This window comes from Mus pahari, chromosome 2 (assembly GCF_900095145.1).
Source record: "Mus pahari chromosome 2, PAHARI_EIJ_v1.1, whole genome shotgun sequence".
Taxonomy (NCBI): Eukaryota; Metazoa; Chordata; class Mammalia; order Rodentia; family Muridae; genus Mus; species Mus pahari.
Genome location: NC_034591.1, coordinates 124275460 through 124291290, shown reverse-complemented (window position 1 = coordinate 124291290; position 15831 = coordinate 124275460). Strand labels below are relative to the sequence as shown.

At 45.2% G+C, this 15831-nt stretch overlaps 1 protein-coding gene across 1 annotated transcript in view; it reads left to right on the top strand.

The window, feature by feature from the left end:
* Positions 1-761: 761 nt before the first annotated feature.
* Sumf1 (sulfatase modifying factor 1) overlaps positions 762-15831 on the top strand; it is a 78170-nt gene continuing 63100 nt past the window's right edge. Inside the window, exons 1-3 of the mRNA XM_021190554.1 lie at positions 762-1046; positions 9409-9582; positions 12070-12144. Of these exons, the coding sequence (XP_021046213.1) occupies positions 783-1046; positions 9409-9582; positions 12070-12144 (513 nt within the window). The 5' untranslated portion in view covers positions 762-782. The remainder of the gene's footprint in view (positions 1047-9408; positions 9583-12069; positions 12145-15831) is intronic.

Genomic DNA, 15831 nt, shown 5'->3' with positions numbered 1-15831 from the left:
CTCTCTCTCTCTCTCTCTCTCTCTCTCTCTCTCTCTCTCTCTCTCTCTCTCTCTGCCCTTGTGCCTTTTTTCTTTTTCTCCACACCCCCCACCTTCCCACCTTGGTGATGTTCCTGGCCCTGGTCCTTGGGGCCAGTGAACTCACCCAAGAGCAGCCTCCCAATAAACTTTCTTCAATACATTCTAATTTGGCATTTATTGCTCTATTTTTACCAGTGGAGAAATAACCTGTCAGTCGAAACTCAGAAGTGTTATTGTATACAATCTCACAGTCTAGATTTCCCTAACTCTACTCACTGGTGTTTTTCACTATGCTCACTTTCCCGTTTGAGTCCATTTACTGAATTGCTTATAGAGCTGAAAATTCAGGGTTTCTGGTTAGATTCCTTGGATTTAGATTTTGGTTTTGACATGTTTGGTACGTGATTTGAGCAGACCACTTAATTGTCCTGTCAACCCAATGTAGCAGCATCACTGTGAGAATTAAGTACTTAAAAAAAAAAAAAATGAGTGTTTTTGTAGTATGGTACTGGTGCTTAGCAAATGCTGAATAAATTCGACTAGTTTTCAACCATGAAACTAGAGAGGGGCACATTGTCAAGGCCTTGAATATCGTAGAGCTTTGTTGTATCTTGCATACTTTTAACATTAGCAGGCAAACTCCAGGTAACTACCTGGAAGCAGTCTCAGGCTATTTATTACCTATGTCAGCCAAAGCCACTGCGTTAAGCACCGCAGGCAGGTCACGTGAGCCCCACGGATCACATGACTCCGGGAACAACATGGCTGCGCCCGCGCGGGAGCCGGCTCTCCGCTGCTGCACCAGGCTGGCGCGGGTCTTCTTGCTGCTGATGTTGGCGTGCGAGGCGGCGGGGAGCGATGAGGCCGAGGCCGGGGAAGGTGCGGCGTCCCTCGCGGGCTCGTGCGGCTGCGGAACGCCCCAGAGGGCCGGGGCCCATGGCAGCTCGGCGGCCGCGCAACGCTACTCCCGGGAGGCGAACGCCCCGGGCCTGACCTCGGGCCCACGAGCGCTCGCGCTCACCAAGGTGCGCCTTCCATCCCTGGGGCGTGTGGGTGCCGTCGGGCTGCGGCATGAGGCCTGGCTGGGCCAGAAGAGGGGGGATTAGGAACTTCTGGAAAGGCTCTAACCACACCCCAAGTCTCTCAGCTACAGATCTCATTTGACAGGAGTCCTCCCCCCTGCTCCTCCCCACCGGGTGATGGGCAGGGGTTTGTGGCTGTGTTTATCACCGAAACTTAAGAGAGCTTAGCTTGAAGAGTGTTGTTCATTCTTTCTTACCTCTTCCTGTCCACTTCCCCCTTCCTCCACTCTGCCCTCCTGCTGCAGAGCTCCGAATTTCAAGTCTGACGAATTCGGGTTTAAGTTCTAGTTTTAGTACCTGTGGAGCCTGAGTCTCCAACACTGCCTTAAACTCACTCTGCTCTCAGACTTGTATTTATTCTGTTGTGCTTACCACTCCGAGTGCAAAGAAGTAGAGAGCCAAGTGTACTTTATTGCTTTTATTTATGTCTTTGTGTAGTGCCTAGGTGTGTTAGATGTTAGTATGTAGGGGTGAAGACAGTGAATATAGAAATGGTCCTTCATTCTACTCGCTAGCTTGAGGGAATTCACCCCAGGCCCTCTGAATAACACTCTTCTTTTGTACTCCTATCCAATCTAGCCTATCCTTGTTTCCCAGGTCCCTTTTCTTTCCTCTATGTTAATTGGCACTAATGTTCAGGACTGGGTGAGGGATAAAATCTCCTATGGGTCTTCCCTGACGATTCCTTTCCTCCCTTTGAATATTTCCATAGATTGACCCAGTGGTAGGTAGCGGTGCGACAACTAAAGATGCTTGTCTATAAATCCCCACAGCATCTTTTTGGAGGGCAGTTGCCCAACGGCTACTTGTCTGACTTGCTTACTGCAGTGTTATGTTGCTATTACCTACTTGATGATGGAAAAAGTTTTAGATCTGTTTTCTTCTCTATGGATTTGCCCCTCCCTTCCTCCCATCCCAGTGCCTAACCTATTTTAGGCATTCTGTACTATCTCTTGAGCGATTTTTTTTTTATTTTTATTTTATTTTTTTGGTAGCTACAATATTGAGAGGCTATTTTGGGGGTAAAGGTTATCAGGCACTTTTCAAAGAAAGCCTTTGTAAATATATACTTCTAATGTGTACCCAGAGAATCCTGTGCAGTCCATCGTCTTCTGGTGAGGTAACTGAAGCTTCATGAGTCAAACATTAGTGCTGGAAATTTGGATGGTATTCCGCCTATGAGGAATGTCTGTCTACTGTGGCTGGGCCAAGTTTTGTGTAGCCAGTGTAGCGGTTGGCATACAGATTTCTTTTGCCTGAGCCTTTTGTGTTAAGTTCAATGAGTTGAAAGTAGGCAATGGAAAAAGAGCCCTACAAAATAATTTTATATGAGTTTATTTTATTTTTATGCACAAAAAAATCATGCAGTAGCAAATGGAATCAGGATAGCTTCAAGTGAGGGAGGGAGGGATCTATGGATTCTCTGTACTTGGGAAGATCGAGACAGCACATGATTGTAAACACAGCTGGATCCAGGGCATCAGGCCGCATCCCCAGGCCCATTGTTGGCTGTCCCTTAGCCATCTTCCCTTAGTTTAGGTCTGTTTTATAGAGCACATCCCACCTCCTAAACTAGTTGGAAGAGGAAGAATTCCTTCTTAGTGGCTCCAGGAAAAGTTCCCAGGTAAACTCCGAGCCATTGTCCTGTTTCCAGTTGCATCCTTGTGGTTAGAAGAATTGGCCAGCTGGAATAGACATATCAAACTAATAAATTGTCTTATGTTATTTAAACTCCCTGAGAAGTTTGCCTGGGGGTGATGTTGGCTCCCCCATGTTAGACCCAAGCATATTTGTCTCCAGTGTATTCTTCAAGATCCCTTATCCCAGGATGGATGAAACAGTGTCCTCCAATACTGGTGGGGGATACTTTCCCACAAGGGAGACTTAGCTACTATTTATTTCTTGATACAAAGGAATAAACAAAACCTGTGTTGGGAATGGCTAGTGGGAGGGCTTACCCTGGAGACTTTCTGCCTTGGACACTTATTTGTCGGATCAAAGGCTTCATCTGATTCTTTGATGCTTTGGGCTTCCCTAGACAGTTTCTGCTGGATACTGTATCTGATCTGATGCTCTACAAGCCTGCTGTTTACCTAGTAAACTCACTCACTGGAGACTGGAAACATGGCTGTCTTGGGTCACTGCATGCTGTAACTCAGGCCTTTGTCACAAGACATGTAGTTTATCACACATCTTTATAGAGCTTTTGAGAAGTGATTATTTTTCTCAAAGGAGATTTCAGATACTTCTGCTGGGTAGCTAAAACTAGTAGTTGCTCACAGTGTGGTTCTGTGATAAGGGAATGATTCTTGGCTACTTTATGTTTCAATCTTTTAAAGGTACATGCTTGGTAAGTGTGTGTGTATGGTTTTTGTGTTTATATATTGTGGGGCATTAGGCTATGCATAGACAGCCTGATTTCCAGTTGAGGCTAGATGTTGAACCCTGGGACCCGGTGGTGATAATTCACCAACACGGGACAGAAGGAGTTCTCTTATGTCTCCTGGATTCAAGGCTCCTGTCGAAGTTACCACCCCCCTCAGCCCCCACAGGAGAAGCATGGTTAGTAGTCACGTAGACAAGGTCCCAAGCTTCTGACCTTCAGGCTAAACTCCTCCCCAGTTACCTAGCAACAGTAAAGCTAACAGCACACCCTAAGAGTGGCTGCTTGGTCCCACCTCACTCTCTTACTCCCCTTATACTCTTCTTTCTTTCCCCTCCCCTCCCCTCCCCTCTCCTCCCCTCCCCTCCCTCTCTCCTTTCTCCCTTCTCTCCTCTTGGCCATGGCTGGTCTCTCTCTCTTTCCACCTTTTCTCTTCCCCCTGACGTTCTACAATAAAACTCTAAAACCATAGGTCTCTGTTCATCAAGGCCCACTGTGCTTACTCTCACCTGCGTGGGAATCTCTCTCCCTCAGCCCTCTCTCCCATAACCCAGGGGCTACAGGTTGTCACCCTGCCCCCACCCCAGCCCTACTCCCATCCCCTGTCGAGTGGAGTCAGTGGCTTAGATGCCTACCTGGAGCCAAGCGGAAAGTGTCTGGCAACCCTCCCGAGTCTGCCTGCCCAGAGCATAGGAGGGACTCTGGCAGGACGTGGGCTATCCTCCCTCCTCCTCCTTCCCCTATTTCTCCCTTTTAGTTCCCACAATATATGTGCTTCCATGAAGGTCAAAGGGCAACTTTAAGGAGTCAGATCTCTTTATCTGCCTTTACATGGGCTCTGGGGATCATGTTCAGTTTACCAGGCTTGTGCAATTAGTGGCCTCATCCTCTGAGCCATCTCACCAGCCCCTATGAGTCTGACCTGAGTGGTGGGAGCAGAAGCAGACGATGGTTTGAACTCCCCTTTAGACACAGGGGAGAGTGGATTATTGGGCACTGGTCTTCCCATGAAGACACAATTAAAATGGTGTTTTCATTTGACCCAGGATCTAGAAGGATGAAACACCTGGATGTATGGAATGCCACTGGAATGGAGTTTTCCCATTTGTAGCACAGATAACTTGATTGGATAAGTTACAAATTATGATCTACTTAGAGCATTCTAGAGCTGGTTTTAATCTATATTCTTCAGAATGGAAATTTGACCTATTCAGCCTATCTCTGTTGGTTAATCAAAGAGGGAAAATAAACTAGACCAGGAGTCCACAGGGCAAGCAAGATGTGATGGTGTTAGAATTGTTGATATTCACCTGGAGGGAGAAGGGTATAAAAATAATTAATAATCATAGAGAAGTCTGATGGTGCAGTGTGAGTGCACAGCTTCCTTTGGGCTGTGGATTTGAGCTGAAGAACATGAACCTTATTGTCACAGCAAGACCTTGTTGTCTGTAGACTTCATTTGTTTCTTTTCCCATTTTCTTTAACTCCTTTATGACTTTTTTTGGGGTGGCTACTTACAGTGCAGCCCAGGCTGCCTTAAATTCATGATACTCATGCTTTCCAAGTGCTGCAATATCAGCACCAATACAGCTTTGAAAACAACTTTGATGGGATCTTCAGACTCATTTTAAGACTATTTTAATATTTATTATTTTAAATTATGTGTATGTATGGGTATGCACACATGAGTGCAAGTGCCCAAAACAGTGTTGTGTGACATTACTCCAGGGAGATATAAACAAACATCTATTCACCCTGAGAGAGAATTGATGACAGTCCAAAGTAAGGATACCCCCAAAATCCAGCTTGGGGTTACTTACAGGAGCAGAAATGGCTCCATGACAGCTGCATCACCAGAACACAGCCTAGGATGCAATTCACAAAAACTGGGAGCCTGGAGCACACTGCATACTCTGCATGCAGTTTCAACAGGTTGGAGAGTGTTGGCTGGCGCCTGCTTCTTCCAAGCTAGTCCAGCTAGTCTGACAGTGTCTCTGAGCAGTTCTTACTACTTAAATATGCCGGGGAGAGAAGAACCTTGTGAATCTGGTCAGTTGCAGGGACTTCCATCAGCTTTTTTTTTTTTTTTTTTTTTTTTTTTGAAAGGGGTTTTTTTTTTTTTTTTTTTTTTTTTTTCTTTTTTTGCCTACATATGTATACACACACACACACACACACACACACACACACACACACACATGCATGCACACACACGCAAGCATGCAAATACATAAGTAAAGCATTAAGAAACTATATGATACTTTGTGTGTTTGTGGGAGAGAGGGGGCAGAGAGGCAGAGAGAAAGAGGAGAGAGGAGAGAGGAGAGAAGAGATATTCATCAGAGGAAGCAAAGTGAGATACCCTAACATAGCTAAGGGAAGGATGTATGGCAGGAAAGGCCCCAGAAGGGATGGTCCCTGGACAAGGACATAATTTCCAAAGAGACAAAATCACTTAGGGAACTTATACAGCCAAATTCAAGTATGAGGTGGTGATGGATTCAGATGTTTTGATACTGCATGCCAAAATATGATAGACATTTCTGTATAATTTTAGTTATTTTTTAAAAAAGATTTATTTATTTTATGCACATGAGTACACTGTAGTTGTCTTCACACACACCAGAAGAGGGTATCGGATCCCATTACAGATGGCTGTGAGCCACTATGTGGTTGCAGGAAATTGAACTCGGGACCTCTGGATAAACAGTCAGTGCTCTTAACCTCTGAGCCATCTCTCCAGCCCCCTGTATAATTTTAAATAGGGAAGTAGGAAAGATCAGGTTCACACTTCGATTTGTTGATTGGTTAGTTTATTTATGTATTTACTTTGAGACAAGGTCTCACTGGCCCTGGCTGTCCTGAAACTTGCTAGGTAAGCCTGACTGGTCTTGAATTTATAGAAGCTCTACTCCCCCCCACCCCCGCCTCCCCAGTGCTGGGATTAAAACCGTGAACCATTGTGCTTAGCTCTTTTGTAGTTTTTGAAGTAGATGTTACATTTGAATGGTTGGTTCCCAAGTTTAAAAAAATGAGTGTGGAGTGAGAAAAATGATTACTCACTTAAACTACTCTCCTCCAAGCAGAAGCAAGGGAATCTCAAAGCCTGTGGTCCCACAGTTACCTTTACTTAACCTATTCTCCTCGAACACACTGGGTAACATCATGCCCTCTGTGTGCACCCTGCCTTTCTTCATTCATTCTCTCTTGGTGAGACTGCCCCATGCCCTCTTATTAAAAGGTTTCTCTTTTCCTTCTTATGTCTGCTTTGCTTTCTGTTTCTGCATGACCTACCACTTGCTTCAACAATCCACTACTGATGCTTTAGTTTGTTTCCTATCTTTCTCCGAGACAGATCTGTGGTGCTGTGTTGGATACAGAATATGGACATTTTCAGTATTCTGGGACCTAAATGCCTGAGAAGTGAATGGCTGGGAGGAATAAATGGGTGTCAGGAATGGGGAGAGGTGAATGGGTGAAGCTGGGTCCAGGGAGACCATGAGTAAGGATACCTGAGAGTGGAGAAGAGGGAGATCCAAGGAAGAGATGGATGTAGGAGAACCGTTGAGGTCAGGAGGCCTATGGATGCTGGGATCTGGGGGCAGAGGGAGTCAAGCTCTCCTCTTGGAACAGGCCTGATGATACATTGGCAAATATGTACGATACAAATCAGCTGAAAATAACATCGTTGAGAAGTCTCAGTGGGTAAGACCACTTTCTGCTGTTGCAGAGGACCCAGGTTCAATTCCAGGCAGCCACATGGCTGCTAACGATCCAGTTCCAGAGGATCTGATACCCTCCTCTAGCCTTGACACGACATGCGTGCACATACGTGCAGGCAAAACACTATTTTTTTTAAAAAAAAAAACCCAACACCATTATGACTGGAAAATACAGTCACATGATTGAAGCAGCCTCTGGCAAAGTGACTGTAGAAATGGAAGATAAGGCAAGGAGTCCTGGATTTCCAACTTCTGTTTCTGTGGGTTCGACTTTTCTGTGCTTACTGCAGCCCCTCCCTTCCCCCAGCCAACTACCTCTCTGATTTTATTTTCTCTTTCTTTGGTTGGAACTCTTGTTTCTCGGTCAGAGACTTGACAGTTCCCCAAATCTGAGAGCCCTGTAAACTGACTTTTTTCCCCCTCATGATTTTAAACCTATACTTTATATCTATATCTGACAGTATAGTTGAAAGCCTACTTTTAATAAAGATATAATTCATATATTATAAAATTCACCCTTTTGAATTTTATTGAAGTATATAACTCAGTGATTTTAGTTTTTAGTAAAATCAGAACCGTTACTGCTATCTTATTCTAGAATATTTCAGTGTCTCTCGAAGATACACCATGTCCATTAAGCAGCAACTTCCCGTTCCTGATACCTCATAGCCTCTGGCTACTACAGACCTACTTTTTTTTCATTAATTTTTTACTCACTTTGCGTCCCATTTGAAGCCCCCTGCTCTCCAAGTTCTCTCTTTACACACCTCCTTCCCCAGCCCCCCCTTCTCCTCTGAGAAGGGGGATACCCCTCTGGTATCCACCCTGGCACATCCGGTCACTGCAGGATTAGGTACGTCTTCTCCCACTGAGGTCAGACAAGATGACTCAGTTAGGAGAATAGGATCCACAGACAGGCAACAAAGTCAGGGACAGCCCCTGTTCTAGATGTTGGGGGACCTGCATGAAGACCAACCTGCACATGTGCTATATATGTTGGGATTGGGGGAGCTAGGTGTAGCCCATGCTTGCTCTTTAGTTGGTGATTCAGTCTCTGGGAGCCCCCAAGAGTCCAAGCTAGTTGACCCTGTTGCAGACCTACTTTCTGAGTTCTTGCATTGTCCTGTTTTGAGTATTTTATTATTTTAAACCTTACGTGTGTGTGTGTGTTGTGCATGTCTGTGTATTCATGTTTGCATCTGTTTGAGTGCATGTTCACATTGTAGGTCAGAGGACGGTGTTGAGCATTATCCTCAGTTGCTCCTCTACCTTGTTCCTTGGTGCAGAGCACTTTAGTCAAAGCCAAGGTCTCTGGTATGTCTAGTCTTAGTAGCAGGTCTTCTCTGAGGATGGCCTTGTCTTTCCACCTCCTGGGCCTGGAATAGCAGGTGGGCTGCCTTGCTCAGCACTGCCTGTAACTCTGGCTCCAGGGCATCCATCACCCTTGGTCCTCACAGGTGTCCCACCCATGAGTATACATGCACAGGAACCATGACCAGACACTCACACATACATTATAAAACAAAACAAAACAAAACAAATTTTTAAATAGGAAAGAGTATGGTTTTTCCCTTACCTCCATAGTTCACTATTGCAGTTTTCCCAGAACTGTGTCCTTTGTATGTCTAAATCTGTCGTGAGGTTCAACTAGAAAGATCACTTCCGAAAATTTTCCCTTCTTTCTGTGACTTGTGATTTACTGTCATTGACATGTGGAGTTATTTTGCAAGTGTGTGTGTGTGTTGTGTGGTTTGTATGTGTGTGCACACATAAATAAATGCATAAGTGGAGGCATTAGCTGTCTTTCTCAGTTGCTTCTCCCTTTTGTTATTTTATTTCTGAGGAGCATCTATCACTGAACCTCGAGATCATTGATTCAGTCAGACTTGCTGGCTACTAAGCCTTTGGAATCCTCCTGCCTCTGACCCTGCATCCCCACCACTACTGGGGTTACAGATCTGAGCCACCATACGTCTCCTTTATGTGGCTGCTAAGGACCCACACTCAGGTCCCTGTGACTGTGCAGCAAGCACTTTTCCGGTGGACTGTCGCCCACGACCTTGATCTTGGGAGTTTTGCAGAGATTTCTGTGGTGGGGGTTTAAGCAGTGGGCGCTTGATATGCGCTGAGAGCTTTGCGGCCCACCCAGACACTGTTTGCTTTTGATGAGTGATGCCCCGTGTTTGCCCTTTCACTGCAGATGGTCCCCATCCCTGCTGGAGTATTCACAATGGGCACAGATGATCCTCAAATCAGGCAGGATGGAGAAGCCCCTGCCAGGAGAGTCACCATTGATGGCTTTTACATGGATGCCTATGAGGTCAGCAATGCAGACTTTGAGAAGTTTGTGAACTCGACTGGCTATCTGACAGAGGTATGGGCTTGCGGATGGGAGGGAGAACTGGCTGTCTTCTAGAACACTCACTCAGGAAGGCTTAATAGCTAGAAACACTGAACACTTACTTTGTGCCCAGCGCTGTGATGGACATTTTTTTTTCTTTTCTTTAATCTAACTTCTCCCAGCAGCTCTGTGATGTACCAAGCTGAGAGTCAACACTGATACAGCCTAACCATACCACTGATCAATGATTGTAAGCAGCGTGACCACAGCCCTGCTCCCAACCCTCTGTGGTTCTGTGGTAGTTAGCGTTTAATCCACCTGACAGGGCTGCTGATCAGTAGGCTTTCTGAGAACACAGATGGCAGGTTATTCTCCTCAGCGCACTGCAGGCTGCCTGTCCCACAGCCGGTACACATTTCGTAAATGTGCAAGGCCCCAGTGCAGCGTCTCATCCTGTGGCTTTATCCCAGTGTGTGGGTGACTCGGCAGCCTTTCCCAGGGGTCACGGGATCCGTGCAAGGGGGTTGGTTTTCTAGCTGATGACTGTTTCTGTGAGAATCTCAAATGTTCTTGGTTCCTAAATCCTGTCCTCTTTTATCTTGAAAACTTTACCCGATTGATTATTCAGTTTGTGGGGACCCAACTTAAAAAAATTGGTCCCCAACACCTCCCCTTTTATATTTAAAGAATTCATTTGGGAGTGAATGCCAAAGGCAAACCATCATTTGGGTTCAGTTCTGCACTGCCTCATTTCTTTGGAATTTCCTAAAATATACCAAGTGGTTGTAAATCTTGGTTGTAGATATTTGTAGTAAGCTAAAGTCTCTATTCTTTTTATTTCATATTCTTAAATCAATTCGTAATCTAAGTTAAAGAGAGAGAGGAGTAAGGAGAGAGGGAGGGAAGAGAGACAGAGAGAGTGACAGACAGAGACAGGGAGAGGGAGAGGGAGAATAGGTGACGATAGAGGCCAGGCGAGGTGTTGGATCTCCTGGAGTTAGAGGTCCTGGTGGTTGCGGACTGCTGGAATTCCACTTTATTTTGTGAAAGAGTCTCTGTTTGAACCCGGAGAATGCACTTGTGGCTAGACTGACAGACCAGTGAGCCAGAATCTACCTAGCTCTGCCTCCCACACCTCTAGCACTGGGATTACAGATGTGTGTAGCCATACTTGGCTCTTACTTGGTCAATAAAGATCCTGAGAGTTTATGCTTTAACCACGGAGCCATGTCTCCAGCCCTATAGGAGTTCTAAGAAAGGAAGGCTTTATAGAGCATAGTTCTTCTGGACGATTAGCCAGCAGGTGAGAATGGAAAGTCTCTGAGAGTGAGGATGGGAAACACTCTATCCATAGAAACGGATAGAGCCCATGCCCATGAAATACTGACAACAGTCATCTCTGCTTTACCCTAGACCAGGCATGTGGTAGGTGTTGTACATGTGTTCGTTGAGCGACTAAGTGGCTTTGGTTGCTAGGCATCATGGTATCACTAGGAACACACAGATACTATCAGGGGTGAAGAAAACTTATCTCTAGTCAGTAAGAACAGCCTGGAGGCTCCTGTGAGGCCTGATGTATAGGGGTCAGGACTCAGTTAACTTTATCTGGTGAGGATAGGTTTAGAAGGGGACGCTGGGGGCATTCCAAGTACTGGTCTTGGTTGACGTGAAGAGACTGGGGGAGCTCTGTGCATTTCTCTTGAGCTTGTTGTGGTAGAACTACTGCATTTAACAGAGGCAGTTTGCCCTGGCCTTCTTCCAGCTCTGTAATTAGAATCTCTGGGGTTGGTGAGCAGCAATAACCAGCTGCTATGTGAGCTCAGCTGGACAGCCTGGGGAGCCGCTGGCCTAGTGTAAGAAGTTCACACAGGCCTGCGCAGAGGTCTGGGGAGCCCAGGAAGGCAGCCCTTATGTTACATGGATTTGGAAGAACAGCAGACTATGTAGGAGGAAAACTAGAAGAGTCACAGGAATTAAAGAGCAAGGGATCCCACTTTCAGAGCAGATACCAATGAATGTTTGTGATACCACTGTTAAAAAACTGTTTAAAATACAGTTATCCACCTGATGCTTAGATTGGCCCCTGACAACTGTAAACACGTAGAGCATAATCAGAGAATCAGCCAGCAGTGCTGTTTAATTCTTTTAGGCAGACCCCAGGAGCAGGGCAGAGAACAAACAGCTTGCTTGTGTAATATCACATATACTAAATAAAGTCATTTCTCAGAGATATTTACAATATTGGGGGAAATATGTTTCCTTCCATGGGTCGTTCATCTTCTTAGAATCTAATCTCGTGCAGCCCTCAGTCTTATCAGCTAATCAGGTCTCACATGAAAACAGTCCCATGAGGGACGTGAACCTTCTTTAAGGGGAACTTAGATACTTTAAAGTCATTTTGGGAAGACTGGCATTCACGTGGCTAGGGAGAATCACCGTAGTAGCATTGTGAAGCAGATGGCACCCTGGAGGCCCTGACACTAACCTTTTCTGGCTTTTTCTTTTCTAATCTCCTTACAGGCTGAGAAGTTTGGAGACTCTTTCGTCTTTGAAGGCATGTTGAGTGAGCAAGTAAAAACGCATATCCACCAGGCAGTAAGTAATGTTTAAACAGGCAGGCTTTCATTTCTCTGGGGCTCATCAGAAACATAAGTACTACCTTCCTCTCCCTACTGGTGCCTAGCCATTCTCCCACTGAACACTTTTCTCTGAGCCACAGGTCCATGGGCCATGGTACCTTCTCTGGCTGAAAATGTACAGGCCTGGGGAAGATGTTTAGTTTCTGCTTGTGCCTTAGAGTGACACTGTACTGCAAAGCAGAATTCAGCCCTGTACTTTGTGTTGTACTTGCAGCCATTTTTAGAACAGAGGATAAATGAGAGCTACACACTTCTGTTTTCAACGTCTTGATCTTGGCAGGTGTGGTGCTAGAGTTTCATAAGTATTCATGAATCCCTCTGTGCAAACTCAAGTCCGTGGAAGGAATACCTTTGCTGTGACTGTTCATAACAGATGGGGGCTGGTAACTAATGAGTTCTTAGAGGAAGGGGCCTGCCATCATGTACAGAGAGAATATAGGAGTGTGAATTAAGTCTGTTTTTCTCAGACATCAAGGCTATTGACTAAATTCTCTAAGTACCATGTGTCAGAAAGAAGTTGGAATTCTTTGGTCAGGCAATTTAGCAGGTCTGTAAATAATATTTGTTTCTGTATATGTATGTCTCATAGATATGCAAAAACTAGAGAAATTAAGGTTAGCTGCGACATTGAGAGTTCTCACAGTGGGGAGAGACTGAAGAGCAGGAGACAGAGAATGAGCCTTGAGAGCCTGCCAGTTCAAAGATATGGAGGTGAAGATAAAGAAATCCCACCTTAATCTTCCTCTTTTATACACGTTACCTTTAGATAATTTATACCTGGGGGCTGAGAGATAGCTCAGTCGTTCAGAGCGCTGGCTGCTCTTGCAGAGGACTTGTGTTCTCTTCCCATACTGACATGGAGGCACACGACCATCTATTAACCTTAGTTCTGGGGTATCTTATGCCCTCTTCTGGCCCCCACAGGCACTGCATGCTGGTGGTGCACAGAGATACAGGCAGGCACGCCAACCCCCCAACCCCCGCCCCATAAAATAATAAAATAAAAACCACTTCATCCTGAAGTGTTGGCTTCACTGTGTCCTTTCCTGGGAGTAGCGGCATCAGGAAATGAGTCCCTTTTGGCTCATGCTTTCTCTTTGTGTTCCAACTATTGTAGCCCAGGTTGGGGTAGGGGTAATTAGGACTTGGTCTCAAATGGTATTCTGGTGAGTCAGGCCAATTTCCTTGCTTGTTTTAGTACATGTTTAAAAGATAAGATTGAATTCCTTTTGGATTCCAGTTTTTTCATTGCCAGTCAGTATTGTCTCTTATATAATCTGATACCTCTATCTCCACTGTTTTTTTAATAAGCGTCTGAGTTCAGCTTAGGGTAGTGGTAATGGCCCAGAAAGCATCAAGAGGGGTGGCTCCTGTTTTAAGATATGGGATTCAGATGAGGAAGCCCGTTTGCTCCTGTTTCTGTGATTTGGCTTTCTGATGGAAGATGTCATGTCTCTTAAGAACCACTAACATGTCAGGCGTGAAGGCAAAGGTGGAGCATTGTAGGCTCCAGAGGTGCCCTGAGTCAGAGTGACGTGTGTGTGTATGTGTGTGCTGTCAGAGTGACATGTGTGTGTGCTGTCAGAGTGATATGTGGGTGTGTTCTCATAGTGAAGTCTGTGTGCTGTCAGAGTGACATGTGTGTGTGCTGTCAGAGTGACGTGTGTGTGCTGTCAGAGTGACATGTGTGTGTGCTGTCAGAGTGACATGTGTGTGTGCTGTCAGAGTGACGTGTGTGTGCTGTCAGAGTGATGTGTGTGTGCTGTCAGAGCGATGTATGTGTGCTGTCAGAGTGAAGTGTGTGTGTGCTGTCAGAGTGACATGTGTGTGTGTTGTCAGAGTGATGTGTGTGTGCTGTCAGAGTGACATGTGTGTGTGCTGTCAGAGTGAAGTGTGTGTGTGCTGTCAGAGTGACATGTATGTGTGCTGTCAATGTGATGTGTGTGTGCTGTCAGTGTGATGTGTGTGTGTGTGTGTGTATGTGTGCTGTCAGTATGATGTGTGTGTGTGTGTGTGTGTGTGTGTGTGTGTTGTCAGAATGACGTGTGTGTGCTGTAGCTAGGATGACGACAAGCACCTCTCACTTGGCCACAGGGCTGGTCTCATGCTTAAATGCTTCTAATGGAAAAGCAAACCTTTTAAGGTTGTTTTGAAAAGGTTGAGTAAGTAAAGAAGTCTGTTGATCTGGGAGGACCTTATGCCATTTCCCTGTTGGCCTGACTTACCTCTACCCAACTAGCACCTTTGTAACTTCCCATTTCTATAAGGTTGGATGTAAGATGTCCATGAGATGACGTTAGGTTGCCTTTAAGAATGGATGAGACAGTGGGAGATCACCAGGAGTTACAGTAACCTCTCCTTTCATGCATCTTCAGGCCCTAAGTCAAAAGAAAGGCTCCTTTGGGGTCTGCCATGTCCCTAACATTTCACAGTAGTTTGTTTTGAACATAAAAAAAGAGGTGTAGGAACCTTGCTGAAGCTGTAGTACCTGATAAAAATAATGTAGTAATTGTGTTTATTTTTTATGTGGTTATTTTCAGGGTTATATTGTTTACACTGGTTTACACTAGTAATATGAACTGTCTTTTTTTTTTTTTTTGGTGTTTAATAAAACACAAATATAGAAAGTCACCTGATTTAAATGTTACTTAGGACATTATCCTTAGGTGGCACACCCTTGTCCCTGAAACCTAGATCAGAAACTCGATTTGCTGCCTGCCCCAGCAGCCCTCTCCCACCCAAGTGGCTTCTTCCTTATGTTTCATTATAGTGTTGTCACCTAGGGCTAGACCTTAAGTAGACTCGTGCCCTTCAAAGAGATTTTGGTTGAAGGCATTGCTAATATGCTTCCATGGCACCCCCCATTTAACTTCTCATTAATTTTACCCTCCAAAGAGCACAGAGCCAGCTTGTAGACTTTCTCAGTGTGGATTTTGCTGATTGATGGTTTCAGTACAGTCACCTGTTGCCTCTGGCCTGTGTTCCCTGCAGATGGTAGCTGTGCTCTGAAGTGTGATCAAATTCACGTTGTACCTGTGCCATGAACATCACAGTGATGACCTCCTCTAGCACAGTGGTTCTCAACCTGTGGGTCTCGATCCCATATCATACATCCTGCATATCAGATGTGTTTGCACTACAATTCAAAACAGTAGCAACATTATAGTTATAAAGTAGCAACTGAGTAATTTTATGGTTGGGGGTTACCATGGCATGAGGAAGTGTGTTAAAGTGTCACAGCTTTAGGAAGGTTGAAAGCCACTGCTTTAGCAGGAAGCAGCTAATGTCTATCTCTTCATCTTTTTTTTTGTCCTATCAGCTGATTCTGTGCTTAGTGGCTCTGTCTATGAATTTACTGGGGTTGTAGATGACGGGAGCCTAGATGTTTTTAGTTTATTGGTGGGATACTTAATAAAGTGATAGTTCCTCCCACTACTGTTTTCTTAACCATTGCTACAGGTTACACAAGAATGATAGGTAAATGTGTGATTGTTTACTAGCTTTAAGGAAATGAATTGGTGGCCTAGAAAAATGGCTAAGTGATTAAGAACACTGGCTGTGCTGGGCGTGGTGGCGCACGCCTTTAATCCCAGCACTCGGGAGCCAGAGGCAGGCGGATTTCTGAGTTCGAGGCCAGCCTGGT